Here is a 22656-nt window from a genome sequence, read left to right as displayed (position 1 = left end):
AAGATGGAGACACATAAAGCTCTAACAGGCTGTCATAAAATTCTCTCAACAAGCTAATGTGAGAAATCCCATGCTATGTTATAGTTAATGAATTATATTGATGTATTACATACATGAGAGCATTATTTGATTTTGAATAAATAAAATAAATGCTGTTTTTTCAATTTCGGTCATTTTCTTTCGATAGCATCTCAGCTGGGCTGAAGCTGCTAGGTATGGACAGAAAATAAAGTCTCTGTTTTTCTTTATCTATATTTTACAGCAATTAGTCTTACATGTATCACTCCTTTTCTCTCTCGCTCTCTCTCTATCTCTCTCTCTCTCTCTCTCTCTCTCTCTCTCTGTGTGCGTATAGTAATCAGCCACTTCATTAGGTACACCTGTGCATTCCATTTCAGTCCAGTACAACAGCTCTGCTATAAAATAAGTTTTTGAAGTTCATATGTATTCAGTTTTTCTTGACATTGTCAAAAAAAAGTGATAATTATACTTTATTGAGGTCGTACTAAGTGGTGGTGTAATGAGGTGCATTATATTGAATGGTGTTCTTAATATTTTGCCCCACTCATGTATATGATGCACCTGGAGACAAACATAGTAACCATGGAAACCTCAGTGTCGATTTTGTGGACAGCTGTTTTCACACTAACATTCATCAGGCCCTCACAATTCAATATAATGCACCCTAATACACCACCATCACCCACTATGACCTCAATAAGTCCATTGAGTGTGTACATATCTCTCTCTATATATATATATATATATATATATATATATATATATATCTTCTATAGATGGATAGCTGAAACAACACTCTTGTACAACATTTGGGATTTCTCCCATAGCCTTGCAGGACAGAAAATTCCTAATAAAGCAGCTTGTACTGTTTCATTAGAGACTCTGCCAAACTGTGTGTCAACAACATATGCTGCAGCTCTCATGATGAAAGTCAGCTAAACACTTTGCTTTTAGAAAGAAGTTAAGCAAGCCCCACACATCTTTATTTCACATCATATCATTATGTCAAATAACAGTCAAGGTCTTCATTGTAATGACTTGGGAAGCATGTTTTTGTGTGTTTGGCTCCTTTGAGGAACTTGGTTTCATGTGGAGGGATTTTCTTCACTTGGAGTGGTGACAGCAGGGTTTAACTGGCAGATATAATCAATATCATCTAAAAACAACCTGTTCTGTGTGAGGAGTGCATGTGACTGACACAGAAGTAACCTCAACCAGACACAACCAGAAAGAAAGCTGCTTTCACCTCATATATTGTTTATTTTTACTCCTGTTGCTTGCTCTTTCAGATAGAAGACAGTGACTGTATCTGTCTGTTTAATATGCTGTAGCTGATAGAGAGAAGTTTTTCTCCTCTCTATTCTCATGAAAGAGTCTGAAGAAATACATTCTACTCTGCTGATTGACCAATTTTATTTTACTCAAAATAGCGACATAGGTTACCAACAAAATAGATAGTGAGATATTGAGAGAGAAGCATTTGAACTGTCAGTATTTCTTTTTTTAATGAATGTATTGAAATGATTGTTTATTTGCTTTTTCAACATGGACTCCATTTCTAACCCTAAACTCAAGTTTACCTGATGATACTGATACTATTTATATAGTATGTTCATTATCAGCAAGTGTAACCTGTAGGCTTACACTGTGTTTTGTTGATTTACTTTGTTTGGAGCCAGTGGTGGAATGTAATTTTGAGGTATTTATACTTTTCATTTCATGCTATTGTAAACTTCCATCCTCTTAAGTGCCTGACATCTGATTTTCACAAACATTTCACAAATGAATGATGCATTTATTTTTTATCTTTAAATGTGTCTTTTTCTATCCTTCAGAGAACACCAATGGTTGAATGTAACTTATTTCATTGTGGATAAATAAATAAATAAATGTAGGACTATACTGTATATCTGGGTGTGTGCATTTTCTCTGAATTTACCAACACATTCTTTTATCAGAGATCATTAAGGTAAAGGGCCTCAATAAACGCCACGAGATTTGTACAGACAAAAGGCTTAAAAAACATCATTTTAGTTCATGTTGATAGAATTATTTCATACAAAATAAATAAAAACAATTCAGCCCACCAATGTATTTAATAGTATCAATAATAATAAGGTTATATATTATATTCATTGTAGCGACTACTTTTCCAAAAAAGGCCGCTGAGAGACTTAGTAGGCTCTTATCTGTGACACGTCCACAAATTCATACTAAAGTCCAGATGATGTTTTTACTGCAGTTTATTTGAATGAAAAATCAAAAAGGTACTGACAAGCAGCTGTTCCACAAACATAAAAACCCTGATGTGATCCGACTGTAAGAATAAAGTGATGAAAACCGATGGTGATGATGATGACAATGGTGACGGTCAACAGAAAATATCGGAACTCTACTAACTCCCTTTGTCCAAATCTCCCGCCACCAACCAAGTGAACAGGTAAAATAAGGGGAAACCACACCCATGTGTCAATCACTGCATGTGACGCAATACGTGCAGCTGAAGCAAATATAAACAAAAACAAAACATATTTTGGCTCCTACAATACCGGCCCCTAATTATTATGTCTCAAACAATAATAATTACACAATTATAAAGGATAATCACACACAAGCATATTCCAACATTACGGAGAGTCTATTTTGTGGATCTTTCTTCATAACGATGCCAGAAGTTAGTGAGCACACAGTCTTGGAAAAGAGTGATCTACCATCACTCTAAATCTGAAGTAAAGTCTGCAGTCTGTGTATTGTAGTGTGTGCAAGGGGCAAGGGGCAAAGTCCAAAAAACAACTAAATAAAGTCAGTTTGGGCATGTCAAAGTTCCTCTGCCTCCAGTAGAAGGCAGACTTTGGTGATTGGCCTGTTCAGAAAGCTGGTCTTGGTCTTTATCCGAACATGACGAACAAGTCCTTGTTTGTCCAGTATGGTTTCTTCAATCTTTCCAGTTATCCAGGAGTTCCGAGGTGCTGAATCATCCACAATGATCACAATGTCTCCTGGTGTAAAGTTGCGTCTGATATTAGACCATTTCTGTCGTTCCTGCAGTTGTGGAAGATATTCTTTAATCCATCTTCTCCAAAACAGATCTGACATATATTGAATTTGTCTCCACCTGCGGCGAGCGTATATGTCTTCCTTCTCAAACTGTCCAGGTGGAAGTGAAGGCATACTTTTAAGAAGCAGAAGGTGGTTTGGGGTAAGTGCTTCAAGGTCATTTGGGTCTGTAGAAGCCTTGGTGATAGGACGACTATTTAGGATTGCCTCAGTTTCACATAAAACTGTGTGAAGACCCTCCTCATCAAGACTTTGCACATTTAAGGTGGAGTTAAGAACCTTTCGCACTGATTTAATTAGTCTTTCCCATACACCTCCATGGTGTGAGCCAGCAGGGGGATTGAAAATCCAGTTGATTCCCTTTTGAAGCAGTATATTATGAATCTGACTTTGATTCCAGCTTTCAATTGCTTCCTTCAATTCACGCTGAGCTCCCACAAAATTGGTGCCATTGTCAGATCGTATTTCTTTTACTTGACCACGTCTGGCTGTAAAGCGCCGGAGGGCATTAATGAAAGAGTCTGTGTCAAGCGATGATGCCACTTCGATGTGAACAGCTCTTACAGCCAAGCATGTAAAAATGACACCATAGCGCTTCACAATACTCCTTCCACGCTTCACTCCGAAGGGTCCAAAATAATCCACTCCAACATATGTAAAAGGAGGTTCATCAGGAGAGACTCTATCCAGGGGCAAGTCTGCCATCTGCTGTTGTCCAGGTGTAGCATTCATGCGCCGACAAACAACACATTTTGAAAGAATTTTTCTGATCAACACAGTGGCGCCAGGAATCCAGTATTTTTGGCGTAGTCTGGATAACATATGGTTGCGACCACCATGACCCACCTCTTCATGAATATGACGAAGTATTAGATCAGAAATGTGGAAATCTTTAGCCAGTATGACAGGGTGTTTCATCTCTTCTGGCATTGATGCTCTGCTAAGTCGTCCTCCAACTCTCAACGCATCATTCTCCAGGATGGGGTTGAGTTTATGAATGTTGCTAGTCCGTTTAACATTCATTCCTTTCCTTAGACTTGAGATTTCATCTGTATATCTCCTTTTCTGACAAAAGCAGATTATCTCCATTTCAGCAGCAGCCAGTTCTTCTAATGTGAGATGAGGGTTTTCCTGGGTTTTGAGATTTCTAGTCTCCTTTTTTTGCAGGTTTTTCTGAGGGATGTTACTTGGTTGAGCAAGAACACCACTTTCATGTTTCCTCTTTCTGATAAGATCCAGAAGCAGTCTCTTCACTCTGAGCATCCATGCGACTGCCCTTTTCAAACAAGTCCAGGATGAGAAGTAATGGATGAAGTGTGTTACTGGATCCACCCTTTCAGACATTATCTGAGCAGCATTTACAGTTATGCTCCTGATTTCACTGTCTTTTAATGAGATTTCTTCCAATCCATCAGGATTTTGAGGCCATTCTTCCTGAGGCAGAAGAAGAAACTGAGGCCCAGACAGCCATGTTTGTTTTTTAAGAAAAGATTTGACTTTCAAACCCCGGGAAGCCATGTCTGCTGGATTGCTAGCTGTGTTCACATATCTCCACTGTAATACGTGTGAGACTTTGTGAATTTCAGCAACTCTGTTGGCCACAAACGTGCGGAATCTTGTTGTCTTGTTGTTGATGTATTTGAGCACAGAGGTGCTATCAGTCCAAAATATGGAATCTGCTAATTCCATCTGCAGCTCTTTTCTCCACATTGTGTCCATTCTGCTGGCCATAGTAGCAGCAGTCAACTCCATTCGAGGGATAGTGGCTGGCTTTAATGGAGCCACTCTTGCTTTCCCCATTACAAATCCACAATGTGCCTGGCCATGGTTGTTATGCAGTAATAGGTAACTGACAGTTCCATAACCATCCTCACATGCGTCAGCAAAATGATGCAGTTGAGCAGATGTCACTGTTCCAAAGTCTGAGGGTTTGAAGCATCTGTCAACCTTGAACTCTTCCAGGTTATGAAGATCTTGAATCCAACACACCCATTCCTGTATGATCGAGTCAGATACTGTAGTATCCCAACCAATCTTTTTTCTACACAAATCTTGCAGGATTTTCTTGGCAGTCAGGACTACTGGTGCCAATATTCCAAGGGGATCATATATGGAGCTCACTGTTGAAAGAATCCCCCTTCTTGTGAGAGGTCTATCTCTCAAGATTATTTTGAACTTGAAAACATCAGACTGTACACACCATTGTACACCCAACACCCTCTCCACGGGGAGAGTGTCACAGTCCAAATCCAGATTCTTCATTTCCTTTGCTCTCTCTGTTTCAGGTATGGCAGACAACACACGACGGCTGTTACTTATCCACTTGTTAAGCAGAAAGCCTCCCTTGAAACAAAGTGCTCGTAGCTCATGATAAAGATCTATTGCATCCTCTTCTGAAACTACTGCAGAGAGGCAATCATCCACGTAAAAGTTGTTCATAATGGTGTTCACAGCTTGAGGGCTGAATTCCTTCCTATTATCCTCAGCACATCTCCTAAGGGCAAAGTTAGCACAACTTGGAGATGAAGTTGCTCCAAAAAGATGCACCGTCATTCTGTATTCCACCATGTTCTGACTGTACTCTCCATCAGGCCACCAGAGAAACCGCAACACGTCACGGTCATCTTTTGGCACTTTCACTTGGTGAAACATTGCCTCAATATCCGCAGCGATGACAACAGGTTCCTTACGGAATCTAGTCAAGACTCCCATTAATGTACTGGTCATGTCTGGCCCCTGTAAGAGCTGAGAATTCAGTGAAACTCCCTGAAATGTTGCTCCACAGTCAAACACCACTCTTAGTTTCTTCTTTTGTGGATGCAAGACCCCATGATGTGGTAGATACCATTTTTTGCCATCACTGCGTTCCAAGATACAATCTGGCACTTTCTCTGCGTAACCTTTGGATATCATGTCAGACATGAAGCTGGTGTAGTCTGAATGAAAGGAAGGATCTCTCTTGAATCTTCTCTTTAAGTTTAGTGTACGTTGTTCAGCAACACTTTTGTTGTCAGGCATGCATATTTCCCTTTCCTTAAAAGGTAATTCAATGCAATAATGGCCATCCACTAGTGTGGCAGATTTTGAGACCAAATCCAAGAATAACTGGTCTTCTTTTGAATTTTCTTTGTCATCACTGAGACACTCAGGGAAGTCATTCCTGAACTGTTGCTCCCATAGCTCATCAAGTTTTACAACTGATATCTTGTTGACATTTATTGTTGACTGATCCTGAGGATCATCATTTTTTCCTCCTAATGGTCCATTAACTGTCCACCCAAGCATGGTTTTGACAGCATAGGGTCCTTCTCCCACACTCCGGATAACATCCAGTGGTTCCAGAGCCTTAGGTACATCTGAGCCAATCAGCAACTCTATCCCAGAGTCAATGTCAGGTAAATGAACATTCTTCAGATGGGGCCACTGTTTGATATCCTTTTGATGTGGGATGTTTCCTTTGTGCACAGGCATAGTCTTCTGAGTGTATATGCCTGGAAGATCACAAAAATTGCTGCTCTCCAGTCCAGCAACTTCTAGGCCTGAAACAATGCTTGTTTCAACTACCTTCTTTTGACCCATGGTTCTTAATAGAATACTTGACCTTCTTCCCTGGAGATTAAGCTTAGTCATTAGGCCCACTGTACAAAACGATGCAGTGCTACCTGGGTCAAGAAAGGCATAAGTATACACTGTTGCATTCCCCTTTTTAGCCTTCACTTGCACAGGCACGATTGAAAGTTTACAGTTATCTTCACCGGCCCCAGTAAGACCACTGGTTTGCACAGAAGCTACAGCACTCCTTTTAGCTGTATCCTTTATTTCTGCTTGCTGCTTGTCCTTTTCCCTTTTTCTTTGATGGATATGCAACATCCTGGGATGCTTTAAACCACATATGTTGCAGCTGAGTCGCTTTCTGCAGTCTTTGCTGAGGTGCCCTTTACACAGACAGCCAAAACATATTCCTTTTTCTCTTAAGAAAGCGATTTTCTCATTATGTGCCCTTTTTTCCAATTGTGGACACATATCCAAAGCATGCCCACCTCTACAGAACAAACAGTTCTTCAAACCAAGCCAGCTTTCCTTTTCCTTGATGCCTTTATCACTTTTGTCTCTGTCTGCAAGTGTCACAGTGGTAGCAAAGATACTTCCTTTTATTCTTGGTTGAGGCTGTGACTTTGACCTCCTTATATCTTTGCTCACCGTGTCATTGATATCTCCAAACACTGGATCTGTTACAATCTTCACTTGCCTTTCTAGGAAATTCACCATATCCTTAAAGGTAGCTCTTTGACTGTGTCTTTCCTGGAAATCACAGACCATAGTTCTCCATTTATCCCTCAGCCGATAGGGCAATTTCTTTATGATGATGAGCATATTAGAAGGCATATCAAGCTCCTTCATGTGGTTGACATCTTCCATAGCGTTACAACATCCTCTAAGAAAGAGAGTGAATGTTTGTAGAGCCTTTGTGTCATCAGATTTTATTGATGACCATGAAAGAGCCTTTTCCATATAGGCTGTAGCAATTTTATGCTCATTGCCAAAATGCTCCTGCAGTAAAGACTTGGCCTTCCTGAATCCTCTATCCGAGTCCATGTGTAGGCAGCTCCTCACAATTTCCCTTGGCTGTCCTCTTGTGTATTGTTCCAAATAGTATAGACAGTCTCTGGAGTTTTCATTCTTGCTTTCAATACTGTGTTCAAAGGATTTAATGAACGTTTGGTACTGAAGTGGATCACCATCAAAAACCTGAATTTCCTTCTTTGGCATAGAAGAGAGACATTGTTGCTGAATTAACAACGCAGTGATTTCATTTTGTTTTTGCATAACTGAGAGTATGTTGTTCTGTTCACCGTTATTTGAAGCAGGAAAGGTAGTTGGAGATGTCACATGTGCATGTTCATCTGCATTTCTGGTGTTTGACTGGAATGTCATAGGAACTGTGGTGAGAGATTGTCTTTGAGTTGTTATTACAGGTGTATTACTGGTTTGTGGATTGGTAATACCTTGCTTTGGCTGGATTTGTCCTTGTGTATGCATGTCTTGTAACTTTGGCACAAAAGATCCTGCTTTAACATCAAGTGTTTTCTTATCCAGTTGTCCTTTCTCAAAATATGATATCATACCATCAGACATTTTAGATAGATGACTCCGTATAATGGATCCTCTTGAAGCTCCAAGCACCTGCACTTTGGCCATATTAGCAGCAATATCTGCCTCCAGCTCCAGCTGCTCTTTTTTCCTCCTTAACAACTCCTCCTGTTCCTCCAAAGCATGTTTGTCTTTCAGCAGTTTTTGTTTTACAACAAGAGCAGCTACTTCAGCCTCAGCTTTAATGCGTGCAGATGAAGTGCTTGACACTCTTGAGCTTAATCTAGAACAACTTTGTTTGCTCTTCCTGCAGCTTGCAACATTTGACACACTGTCACCTGGTTGTATTTCTTCCTGTATGTCAGATGTTGTCATAATGTTTGACTGGGGGGAGGGAATGTCATGTTGAGTCTCAGTTTGGGGAATTTTCTCCTTTGATTCAACAGTTGCTTTCTCAGGTGAGATGGGAGAAATGCCTGTATCTTTAGCAGGTGGTGAATCTGCTTTCAGAGAGTGTCTTTCAGTCTCAAAAAGCCATTGTTTCACATCTTCCATGAAATCTGTGTTGCATTTTGTTATGCGTGTAAACCAGTCACTCTGGGTTTCCTGTTCCTCTTTGGGAAGCAAAACAATAACTGATTCGTGTGTTGCTTTTGCATTTTCATACAGTTGAATCAGTTTCTCCAAGTTGAATTGCACATCCTTTGCATTTTCATCCTTTTTCATGAGTTCTTTTATTTCATGTGTGAGCCCTTTAAGTTTTTTCACAGTTGATTGACGTTCCTTTTGAAGAGTTCCAATTTTGCAAGCCCATGCCTTGGCTGTAAGCTTGACCGTCCTCTTCTCCTCCATTTCATCAATCACTTCATCAGACCCACTCATTGTGACATTTTCCAACGTGCACGCTCATCAGAGATACAGTAACACAGCAACACATAAACGCCACTCCAAGTAGATCTCATTCATTATCGCCCAACAGCGCAACCTTGTCCACAATGCGATCTTTAAACTCAGAGCACGGCAGCCACAGTGACAAAAACAGTCCAAACCAGCACAAAACCTCCGCCGATCTCGGCAAATCAAGCGCATGCAACACAAGCCAAAAACATCAGTCCCCAATGGACAAGCGGCAGCACATCCAAACTGTGTTCAAACTTTCAACAAACACACAGAAGGAATCAACAAACATACCGCTTCTGATGGCTGTGATGCGCCGCTGTCCGTAAGTGAGGTTTTTTCCGCCGCAGTCAACTGTGGCCTGTTCTCTCCATGCCGGTGAGGCCAAAACAGCAGATCAGCTGATCATCCAACGTCCATAGAGTCCAAAACGTTGTGATCCAAGGTGTCCGTAGATGCGGATAGATTTCTGTTGACTAAATGTAGCGACTACTTTTCCAAAAAAGGCCGCTGAGAGACTTAGTAGGCTCTTATCTGTGACACGTCCACAAATTCATACTAAAGTCCAGATGATGTTTTTACTGCAGTTTATTTGAATGAAAAATCAAAAAGGTACTGACAAGCAGCTGTTCCACAAACATAAAAACCCTGATGTGATCCGACTGTAAGAATAAAGTGATGAAAACCGATGGTGATGATGATGACAATGGTGACGGTCAACAGAAAATATCGGAACTCTACTAACTCCCTTTGTCCAAATCTCCCGCCACCAACCAAGTGAACAGGTAAAATAAGGGGAAACCACACCCATGTGTCAATCACTGCATGTGACGCAATACGTGCAGCTGAAGCAAATATAAACAAAAACAAAACATATTTTGGCTCCTACATTCATATTAAAATGATTTCGATAAAATAATGCCCTAAATGATTGATAGAAATCCTGACTGTTCACATCAATCGAAGCTTGTGAAGCGCAGTTTCAGGAGCGGGAACACACCCCAATTACACCCCTTCCGGCTCCTATATAAACCAGCCTAACCCCTCTTCCCCCTCTTTCGCTCTCGTATTCGAGTTCCCCCACCCCCCCGCCCTCTCTTTCTGTTCTTCTCTCATTTCTCATAGATTCCAAGGGGGTCCTCGTTGCCCGGGCGCAGCAGCGGATCCTTCATACGGCCTCCCCACACCGCATCAAGAGCACAAACGATTAATTCAAATCTTGTTAATAAATTTGTCAAACGTATCTCATTGGTGGTGTGGTCCTTGCTCGTGAACTGCAGTTTAAATATTTACATCAAGACTGAAAAACTGACGCTGCTGCAGCAAAATATTGTCACGTGATAGATATATTTACTTGTTTTCATAATCATTTCTTAATAGTACAGATAGAAAGTGTTTAAGTGCTCTGATAACTACAAGGCAGTGAAATATATGCCAAATCTACAAAAGGGTGACATTCACCGCAAACTGTGTTGCCAATCAAATAGCATCATGGTGCTCCTGTTCTATTTGCATGAATGTAAATTAGGTCATATTCATATTCGGTCCATTTTGTCACCTTTCTATGCAAATAAGTCTCTTTGGGAAAATGGTATAACTCACAAAGACCAGCACTAATTGCCAATTGCTAATTGTCACTAAGGTTGAAACAAGTAACAAGCCTGTTCTGACAATGTAAGGAGTAGAAAGTACAGATATTTGTGTTCAAATGTAGGGAGTCAAAGTAAAAAGTCGTCAGAAAAATAAATACTCAAGTAAAGTACAGATACCTGGAAAATCTACTTAACTACAGTAACAAAGTACAAATACTTTGTTACTTCCCACCTCTGCAGGATGCCATTAAATTCAAATACAGGAGGGTATTGATTAATCCCTAAACCCATTTAGATATGAATCATTCCATTAATAAAATTATTAATATATTCTATTCACTTTGAAATTATATTCATACTTTAGACAGAATGAGAAGTTTTTGTTTGGAGGAAATTGTGTCTTGAAAAACATTCTGTACCTTTTGACATTTACTTATTACTTATGATTAAAAGGGCTTGACCCTAACCCTAACCCTATTATCCATGAATGTATTATAAGAGCTGGATACTGGACCAAAAATGCTGCCCATTCAGTTCAGTTCTTGGCTGGAGCATACACCGAAAAACATACTTTTTAAAACATACCATGTTAGACAATGTTAGACAAACCTGTTAAATCCAATAGTTTATGTTTATGTCCATTATGTACTTTGACAATAAAACTGATATTTTTCTGTACCACTACTTTGACTTTTGATGCTTGATTACATTTCAATGCTTTAGTAAGAATGTGAATTTGAATAAAAGACTTTACCTGTACTGTAGTACTTTTACTTCATTATTGAAAAGTCAGTTATTTTACTTTTACACTTATTTGCGTCATTTGTTACCAACTCACTGTTGGCATGAGGGAACAAGAAAGTTTAGTTACAGGATTTGAGATATTTGCAAAGTCGACATCTGGTCAAATTATTCATGAAGGACATTTAAAAACAACAAAAGTGCAAAATCAGCCATGTATGAAGCAACACAGAGACAGAACACACTCTGGGACTTACAAGTAGTTACAAGATCAACAAAAAAGAAAAGAAAAACTGATGGGAGCATTATATAAGATATAAATGTGTTTTTTCAATAAATGATGTTGATGAAATGATATTGCACATCTTTTATATAAATCTTTTTAAAAATGTATGAGTTGGTCCTTTTTGGATCATTTTTGACGTTTGGAAAAGTAACATTGTTAATTGTCAATATTTTATTTTGTATTTATTAAATTAGATATATTAGAATGTCTCTAATATCTATTTTTCATGGTTTTGTTTTGTTTTTTTTCTTTTGTTTTTATTTTCAACAACATGCATGTTTACAATTAACCAGCAGGGGGCGACAGAGAGGGTCTGCAGTTACGTGCACGTCATCATTCAGTCCCTGACAAAAAGATCGTATATAAAAGCTAGAGTGCTTACTTAGTAGTCATAACACTGGCTCAATGTTTTTTACAACCAGCCCCTTTTTCTTTCTTTAAAAAACAAAACAAATATTAAAATCATATCAATAGCAAGAATCTGTTTCCCTCAAACATCTTTATTAAAGGAATACTTCAACGTTGTATGGAATAGGCCTACATCTGTTCACTTTTTTACCAAGACAAAAAGATTGATATCATCAACCAGTGGCTCATTGATGTCCTGGAAGGGTCCCCGAAAGGTTGCCACATAACCAGATTCCAGTAAATCACTATGCCAGGACCTGGGTTTCCAAGAAATAGTTACAGTATGTAATCCCCATAAAAACTACAGATTTTAGTTTGTGCATGAATTAAACAAATGTATTAATTAATGTGTTATTAATGAGATCTAGAGGTGCTCTTGGGCTTATTCTCTTTTAAAAGTACATGACTCTTGACTTTAAACAGGGTTATTATAGTTTTTACATTTTCATTAGATTTATTTTTATTTAGTTTTTCAGTTTGCTTTTTTATTTCAGTTTAGTTTTAGTTAGTTTGTTTGTCTCCCTACTGGTACTATCCCGTTATCTCAACAAGTCAAACTGAACACAATACAGTCAAAATGGAGAAAATGAAAAGAAAACTGATTTTATCTGCAATTCAGTTTAGTTTGAGTTCGTTTTGCATTGTTCATTATCGTTTTTATTGAGCTTTCGTTTCTTACAGAACTATCTTTTTTTCTTCAGTTAATTAAATTATTTGTTCACTTCTAATGTTAGTTTTAGTCTTCGTTTTTGTTAACTATTATAACCCCTTAACCCTTAATAAGACAAATTAATATATATCTTTTAAAATGAATCTCCCAAAAAGTGAATCTCCTAAAAGTTCATCTAAAAGTGAATCTGCTAAAAGTTCATCTAAAAGTTTTCTTTCATAGATGATCTTTGATGCTACGTCAGCATTCCGTCTCGCCGTGTCCTGATGATGTAATCAACGTGAGCCCGGACAGACTGGGCTTTGCTCCGGTTGGCAGCAGGCCGTGGTGCAGATGGAGATGGCTGCAATCAAGCAGCGGAGCCCCGGCGGCGGCGGAGGGTTTGCCGGCTGTCAGCGGACGGTGACTCCTTGGTGGCGGCTCGCAGTGCTCCTGTTCTCCGTGTCCTCGCTGCCGACGGCCGCAGCGCTGTTAGAGGGCCTTTACTGCGGCACGGAGGTCTGTTACGATGTGCTCGGTGTCACCCGGGAGGCCCCCAAAGCTGAGATCGCTCGGGCTTACCGGCAGCTGGCCCGCCGGTACCACCCTGACCGGTTCCGGCCGGGAGAGCCCGGCACTGAGGGGGACACCAAGGAGAGCGCCCAGAAGAAGTTCCTTCTCATCGTGACTGCGTATGAGACGTTAAAGGTGAGTCTGAGTCTGTAAAGTGTGATGTGTGTTCATCCAGTTGCTGCTTCATGACTCAGTGCTGCACTACTGCCCACTCATCAAGCTTCACACAATGTCTCTATAGGCATTTATTGAGTGTTCACATCCTAACAATACTCCTATCACTCATCTTCTTTCATATCCACATCATCTTCCTCTCTGCAACATTCATAAAAAGACTTATCTGACCTGTAACAGCTGGTTCACACTTAAAAGGCTACTATCACATCAGTCTCTTCATGAATGCTGCTTAAAGGAAATACAGTAAGAATACCTGATAAGATGAGAAAATAAATATTGCAGCTGTAGATATTGCACTGTAGGTGTAGTGCTGTAATAGTCGTCCACAGTGGTTATTTACCTGCTATGTACTAAAAGTGTAATACTCTTCTAATATTTGCCACCATTTATTCTTTAGGGATTCAAAGTGCATTTTACATCCTATAATAATAATAATAAAAAATTACAATACATAATACAGTAATTAGCCTCTTTATTAGGTCTGTCTAATTCAATCCAATACAACAGCTCTGCTATAAATTCTACATTTAAGAACATTGTGAAGAAGGTGATAATTCTGCTTTATGTTTATTAGTGAGGTCATAGTGGGTGATGGTGTATTAGTGTGTATTATATTGAATGGTGTTCCTAATATTTTGTCCACTACATTAACATACATGAGAGGGGCAAAATATGAGGAAAACCATTCAATATAATACACCTCTGTATACCACTATCACTTAGTGCGACCTTAGTAATAAACATGAAGTAGAATTATCACTATTTTTGACAATATGATTGGATTGCATTAGAGGATCCTCTTAGTTACAATGATGTGATTAAAGGTGCAGTATGTAGACTTTAGCGCCATCTAGCAGAACAGACTTGGCCGAACTGGAATATAATATTCATAAGTATGTTTTAATTAGTGTAAAAATCACCTGAAAATATGAATCATTTTGTTTTTGTTACCTTTTAGAATGAGCTCTTTATATCTACATAGGGAGCAGGTCCTCTTCCATGGTGGCCACCATGTTCTACCACCATGTTTGTACGGTAGCCTAGAATGGACAAATCGAACGCTGACTCTAGAAAGGGCTTTTCATGTTTTTTGTGGGGTTCTTTTTAGTGAGTTTGCAGCCACTGTATGTTCTCCTACACGTCTAAAAGAGAGGGTTAAGGGTGAAAGGGTTACAATGTGCAACCTCACTGCTAGATACCACTAAATCCTACACACTGGTCCTTTAACTGAACATGTTATTACAGTCAGGGTGATACAAATACTCTGAAATTGAGACAGTAGATGAATCTTTTGATTGTAGTGAGATGATATAAATTGTATTAGTATTTGTATTTTTATGGTTTAAGTTATTTCTGCTTGAGTCACACAGCTGATATAAGACACCTAAAAACACGTCATCATTAGAACTACAGGACTGAAGAACAAGCAGAGGTTCGAATGACTGTTTGACTTCAGAGTGTCTGTCGAATGGGAGAACGCCACATAGACAGAACAGCTTACACGTGGCTCTTTGGACCCCAGAGCTCTGTAGTAGAGGAAGAGAGCCCGCAGGTGTTTAAAGACATAAATGAAAAGAGATAAAACAGGAAAAAGCAATTATGCATTCAAATCCAGATATGTGTGTTTAGTGAACGGTAATGGCTGATGGGAGCCAGTGAAGAATGTAAAACGGTACGTTTAGTTAACCTCACAGTTCAGTTTTAGTGTCTTAATTACACATTTCCTGTCATTACTTCTATCCAGGATTGCCAGACTCAACAAACACAAAGAAAAAACAAAAAGCTATATTCCATTAAATTGTCCTCCTTTTTCCATTGGTTCAATCATCTGTGAGCTGACTGATGAAATGTTTTCCTATCCCAGTTATTATTGTCATAGTTCTGTGATACATTCTAATAAACTCTTTGTAAGAGCTGTTCATAGAAGCAACACTTTAAACATTTATTATAACATTTCAAAAATGTAACTTCATCATATCTATTACATATGTTTCATTGTTGTATCTGTGGGTTTGAATTTGCTTAATTATACTGATACAATTATACTTTAAAACAGAAGACCAATCATTATATAATTAAAAATCTAGTGGTGGAACAAAAATTATACTGATGATTATACTGTTAAAACAAAAATTATACTCTTAAAACAAAAATTATACTATGAAGAAAAAATTGAAAAACTATACTTTTAAAACTGAAGACCAATCATGCAAATATAAAAATGACACTGATAAAACTAAAATTATACTGTTAAAACTAAAATTCTATTAATTATACTATGAAGCAAACATTTAGAAATTATACTGATAAAATTATACTTTTAAAACAGAAGACCTATTATTATACGAATATAAAAAATATACTTTTAAAACAGAAGACCTATTATTAAAAAAATACACTGATAAACAGAAATTACACCAATAATTATACTGATAAAAGACAACTGATCATTACACAAATTAAAATGTATACTGATAATGAATTTGTGTGTGTCTGTGTGCAGGATGAGGACACCAGGCGGGACTACGACTACATGCTGGACCATCCTGAGGAGTACTACCAGCACTACTACGCCTACTACCGCAGACAGCTCACCCCCAAAGTGGACGTGAGGGTGGTTATCCTGGTCACCATCTGTGCCATCTCCATCTTCCAGGTACGACTACAGCCGTCTGTCTCGCAGGGTCGGAAACTCCCAACATACGTTTTTTTTAAACATCTCTGCGTGGCCTCTGATTGGCCGAGTCTTCTTCTTCTTTCTCTCTCCATATTTTACTTAACTTTATACTTTACTTACTTTATTTCCTCCTTGTTTGAGTAAATGTGGCTGAAACTGAGCTGAAAAACTGAAAGAAAAACACAACCAAATATCCACAGTGAATTTCCTGGTGCAGTTTGCTTACAGTCAGAACCAAATATGGACAGCCACAGTACTGTGTGATTGTGAGTATTTATTTTTACACACTATAAATAAACAGGGACATGGCTTTTTTTACCCCCCTCCAAAAAAAGTGTCTCGTTCCTTCAGCTGGATGTTTGAGCTTCACCGCACACACTGGTGGATATAAAGTTTGTTTTCACATTCATCTGCTGAAGGAGGAAAGTCACACCTTAAATCTTTATCTAACACATGTAACTATGAGCTTGACATGTGACATCACAACTAGTTTGGAGCCAATCATAGTCCAGTATGTAGTGTCCAACAGTTAATATTTGAAATGAAAAGAATAATATTAGCATATTTGTAGATTCTAGATTTTCGATGAAGGAAAAAAATGTCATTTAAGACTTTGACTGACTTTACAATATTGAAAAATTAACACAACAGTATTTTCTGAAAGTGATAAAAAAAAATACTACAATAAAACAATATCTAAATGCTATATACTATAGGTACTGGGAGCTGTGGTGTTGTACAGTCCGATGGCTGATGGTATTGCATGGCGTGGGCTATTATGTCATAAGTTATCATGACATGAAATGCATCAATTGGTCACAAGCAACCTGATGATTTGGCCATTTAATGCAAAGAGTTGCAGTAATTTCGTAAAATTGCAAGTTCGCAATATTTTTGCGGCTATTTCTTGAATTTGCGTTAATTATTGCTATCACAATTTATATAAATGAACATCTTTAATATTCAAGCCTTTGCCAATTGATTAATAATTAACTTGTTATCAAGCCCTTGACAAGCTTCAGCTGCTTGATAACAAGCTAATTATTAGAATTGTCTTAATCTCACTGCCAGAAGGGGGAGATAAAAGTTCCACACTGCATTTTTAAAGATTTATATTTTTAATGAGAACACACCAGTGTTGATCAGACACTGGACTTTGATTGGTTAGATGATATGAGATATGAGATTCAGGAAAAAACTGTGATGAAAGTTTGGGTTGGTTATTACCCAAACCTAGAGGCAGTAGATCTAACTGGTCTGGTGACACAAGCAGTCTCACCTCTCTCTCTCTCTCTCTCTCTCTCTCTCTCCTCCAGTACTACAGCTGGCACAGCAGCTACAACGAGGCCATTAACTACCTGGTGACGGTCCCCAAATACCGCATCCAGGCCACCGAGATCGCCAAACAGCAGGGCCTCCTCAACCGCACCAAGGAGAAGGGCAAGAACCGCCGCTCCAAAGAGGAGATCCGGGAGCAGGAGGAGGAGGTGATCCGAGACATCATCAAAACCAAAATCGACATCAAAGGAGGCTACCAGAAGCCCAACCTGTCGGACATCCTGCTGTGTCAGATCGTGCTCTTCCCTTACTACCTGACCAATTACATCCACTGGTACGTCACCTGGATCTACCGCTTCACCATCTGCAGGGAGGAGTACGGAACCGAGGAGAAGCTTTACGTGATCAGGTTAGTTAAGTGGAGATGTCGTGATCTACTACCTGGATCAATGTGATGAATGTTTCTTATCTCAGCGACAGGTAACCTGACAAGAGCCTGTGTGTGTGTGTGTTTTAATCATCAGGAGATACATGAAGATGTCTCAGTCTCAGTTTGACAGTCTGGATGAACACAGCAAACAGTCCTTCCTGGAGAAACAGCTCTGGATCAAAGAAAACTACGAGGTTTGTGGCTTAATATTCTATTTGTGTAGGGTTCTTTGTATCTTCTTATCTCTTCTCTTTTGTCTTTATTGGTCTTTCCTGGTAGGATTTTAAAGGTGCAGTGTATAGAATTTTAAAGATGCAGTAGGTATAATTAATGGCATCTTGTGGAAATGGAACTTGGCAGAATGGAATATATAATTTTCATGAGTATGTTTTGAATAATCACCTGAAACTAAGAATCCTATTTTCGCTACCTGAGAATGAGCCCTTTATATCTACATAGGTAGCGGGTCCCCTTCCATGAAGGCCGCCGTGTTGCACTACCATGTTTCTACAGTAGCCTAGAATGGACAAACCAAACACTGGTCTTAATAGTCTTTTGCAAGTTTCATAGCGACCGTACATTCTCCTACGTGGTATTTAGGTGTTAGATTTTTTTTACCACTAGATGGCAGTAAATCCTACATGATGCACCTTAAATGTAAAAAATCTGCAGGAAGTCTCAAATTTAATTGACATTAACTGAACTGTGGTTAAAAAAGAGGCAAATTGGAAGCAATAGGAGTTATTTAGTGAATGAAAATAGTATTTGTCTTAAAAAGAGAAATTACAATCATCAGGGTGTATTACTGTAGTTGCAATTGAAATGTGTGTTATAGTAAATTTGCCACGTGAACCATTATAGTCCAGGTTAAAAAAAACCTTGATGTGTTAAATCTAACCATTTCTCACATTTCTCATGTGCTTTTTCAGGTGTACAAAAAAGAGCAGGAGGAGGAAATGAAAATTAAGATGGCGACCGACCCAAGGATGAAGAGGTACCGGCGCTGGATGAAGAACGAGGGACCGGGCCGGCTGACCTTCATCGACGACTGACGACCACACACTCCATCTGCATCATTTACATCTGCCTCAGTGCCAACATCCACGGACAACACACGCCGTGCTGTGTGAAGAAATACCTGTACAGAAAGATTAACTATGCCTGTTTATATAGTGAGAGATATTTTCATAGCAAATCAGGCCTCATACAAGGGGATGACTGAGTGAAATAAACTGTGAGCTGGAGCTTCAGATTTTTGAGTAAATTTTTTACATCATGCATTTTTTTCCCAAACCAATCAATTTCTTTTTTCTTTTTTTTTATGGAAGTTAAATGATTGTCTTCTTTAAAAACAATCTTTAAATTTCTTCAGCCATTTTTTTAATAGTCTCATGCTGGTGAAATTGGATGGATGAATGAGTTTTGATGCCTCAATGAGACTTGATGAAATTGTATTCATGATCCAGGTGCAAGATGATGAACAGACCGTCCATGAACCAGAAGGTTTGAGCAACACCCGCCTGAGTTAAACTGTCCTTGGGTAAGGCGTTGGACTGAAGCCTTCTTACTCTAAATGTCTGAAATGTAAAATGAGTGAAAAGTATTTGCTTTTATAACGAATAAAGGGCCAGAGTGTATTTTTTTAAGAGCGGTAAAAAGACGAGGTATATCAATTTGAACTCTGTACGTCCAGTACAGAGATAGGTTTAGGACATATTTAACCTAGCTTCGCACAAAGACAAAAAAAAAAGAAAAGAGAAAAGGGGGGAACTCTTATCCGAGCTCCATCAAAAGTTTTTGGGTTTTTTTGGTTTATTTTCGGGGTTTTTAATCCACCTTCCAACAACACAACTGTGGTCTGGTTTATATGTTGTATCTCATTTATTTAACGGGTAAAAGAAATAGAGGCATTTTGAAGTTTTCATTGCTGACAAGAAGAAAACATCAACGTAAAGAAGGCGGCAAACTGACGACATTAATAAATTGGTTGGTACATTCAGAAATAGATGGTTAAACAGGTTTTTTTTCCCTCCAGTGAGTTTCAAACTGTCCCTGATCTGATATGTGTCACGAAAGCTTTTAAACAGGAATTTTTTTTTTTTTTTTAAAGCTGAAAGACACGGACATTTCAGACGTGTGTGTGTGTGACTCAAACGGTCTTATTGTGTAAGTGGAAGCCAAAGTCACTGCTGCAAGTATCTGTAAATGGTGCAACAGCAGATCATTATCTCACAAGGAGCCTGTAAACGTGGTGTCTGTTCTATTCAAAAGATCAGATGACCACGTACTGTTTACTGCATTTTGAAACTTGGTTTTACTTATTTATTGTTTCACATCTCATTTGTCTTTTTGTTGTACGTTTGGTGTTGAGGCGGCATTAAATTCATATTATAACTTTAACTATACAGTCATGGATTTGTTTGAATACAACAATGGAGTTTTTTCTTCTTTCCTCCCTACTGTAGTAATTTGTTTGTTTCTGTGGGAAAACTGACAGTTTACAATTATATCATCTGTTGGGCCATGAAGTGCATATTAAAGATTTTTTTATTACATATTTAAGATTTTACAAGATTATCTGTTTACAATGAGTCAGTATTGGGGGGTGGGGGTGGAGTTAATTGCTGATAACATTTCTAAGCAACTCATGGAGCTAAACTGCTGCTAGGTAGCTGCAACAGTTTTCATTTCCGACAGCAAATGCTTTTGTCTATCTCTGTCAGAAATCATTTCAAAATGACTACGAATTTCAAGTGGTAAATCTTCCATATTTATTATAAACTACACATGAAAATAGTTGTCTATTTGCTTTAAATGGGTCAATAGATAATATATAATTGTAGAGTTTTTCATTCAAAAACGATAAAAGGTCAACATTGGGGGAAGAAGTTAACCGCGGTCAGCATTTCTAAGCAACTCGTTGCGCTAATGTTAGCTTAATGAGCTAGCTAGCAACAGTTTTCATATCGGACAGCAAATGCTTTTGTTTACCTCGTCAGAAATGAAGGACACATTGTTTCTAAATTACTATGAATTTCGAGTGGTAAATCTCCCATAGTTATCATTATAAACTATGTATGTAAAAAAATAGATAGCTTGAAGTGTGGCAGAAATAACCAAGGAGCACAGGGTTTAGCAAAAGGTCAGTGCACTGGATCTCAACCTTATCGTAGCCTTAAAGGCCTCAATATGTTATGTTATCATTTTTCATTCAAACACATCTCAAGGTTCACCCATAGTCATAATCTCCCATAGTTATCATTATAAACTACACATGAAAACAGATAGCTTGACAAGTGAGGCAACAATAATGAAGGAGCACAGTTTCACTGGATCACAACCTTATCTTAGACTTAAAGGCCTCAATATGTTTCATACCGACAAATTTGTAACATTTTCAAATTATTTGAAAATGTGTTTATATCTGTTTTTGAGTGGGCTTACTCAAAGGTGGCGTGAAAAGTGAGAGTGAATTGTAGAAATGGAGATAATGATACTTATTGTACACTTTCAGACAGTATCTCCTCCAATGAAAAATTACAGTAATAGTGTGAATTATAAAAAGAGCACCATACATGGCTGATCATAAAGTGGTTTCTTATTAAGGTTTTCACATTAAGAATGTAAGCTTCTATCGCCATAAATCTTTCATTTTAATTAGAAAGTAAGCAACTGAAAATTAAGGGCTTACAAAATGTATTCACCCCCATGACCAGTATACCCCTTAATGTACCCACTTTTGCATCTGTTACGGAAAAATGTTGTATTCCAGGCTCTGCTTCAGCACATACAGAATTTGAATGACGATATCTCCCACACAGTTAGCTCTCTATATTAAAAGCAAACCTTCACAAATTATGGAATGAATGCTGAAGCACAGAGCCCAAAGAGCAAAAACTATCAGTGTCCAAATACTTTTTCTCAAGACTGTAGTTTGAAATTATACAGAAGTGTGTATGCTGACTCATCCGACAAAAAGAAAACCCAACAACTGCTCAGTGTGATGCAAGAGTGACTTTTTAAAACTTTTTTTTAAACTAGTTTACTCTGAAATACACCACATCCTGCAATTTTAGGGAAGAGGTGGCATAGGGGTGTGATTATTTTTTAACTAACATTTTTGATCAGGATGCCTTGAATTTATGATTTGGGGATTTTGGTGAGAGTGTGCTTGTTCACTTTACTTTCTGAGAATGCAACAGTTAGATCCGTATCTATCTTATGTGTACACAGTATAGGAGTAAGGATGTGGTTAACCTACCTTTGCATCAAAACTAGAAGTAGGGGGAAGCAGCTAGCCTGGGTTGGTCCAAAGTTCAAAAATACTGTCATGAGTTATATGACGGAACTATTTCTTGACAAAGACCAGCATGTCCATCTGCCCAACGTTATTAAGCAGGTTGTGATATGGTTGGTGAGCACATATTTTGGTTTTACTTCTCCGTACTTAACGCACAAACATGAGATTGATGGCGATTTTCATGATTAGGAATAAGCTTATTTCACAAAATATTGAACATACAGTATCAGCCACTTGTAGTACATAAACATTTTAAGGATCTCTTCATTTTTTGGTTAATTGGTTTGGTTATGAGACTTGTTAAAAAGGTATGTACTGAGTGGGAAATGTCACAATTTTGAACTTCAGGGCCTCTGGTGGATAACATATATAGTGATGATACCATTTCAGAACTACCACAAACATATATTGAGTTTCTTACTTATCAACATACACGCTGAGACTGGTAAAACTGTTTTAAGATTAAATTGTCTGCCATC

General features: G+C 38.4%; 1 protein-coding gene across 1 annotated transcript; it reads left to right on the top strand.

Annotated features, from left to right (window-relative positions):
• Window positions 1-13039: 13039 nt before the first annotated feature.
• dnajc25 (DnaJ (Hsp40) homolog, subfamily C, member 25) lies at window positions 13040-19779 on the top strand. Its single transcript, XM_062434605.1, has 5 exons — window positions 13040-13450; window positions 15996-16148; window positions 17486-17856; window positions 17972-18071; window positions 18807-19779. The coding sequence occupies exons 1-5, from the start codon at window positions 13097-13099 to the stop codon at window positions 18927-18929; spliced, it is 1101 nt and encodes a 366-aa protein (XP_062290589.1). The 5' UTR covers window positions 13040-13096; the 3' UTR covers window positions 18930-19779.
• The last annotated feature ends 2877 nt before the right edge of the window (window positions 19780-22656 follow it).

Source organism: Scomber scombrus, chromosome 15 (genome assembly GCF_963691925.1).
Source record: "Scomber scombrus chromosome 15, fScoSco1.1, whole genome shotgun sequence".
NCBI lineage: Eukaryota > Metazoa > Chordata > Actinopteri > Scombriformes > Scombridae > Scomber > Scomber scombrus.
Note: the sequence above shows the minus strand (reverse complement) of the source record. Positions and strands in the feature narration are given on the sequence as shown.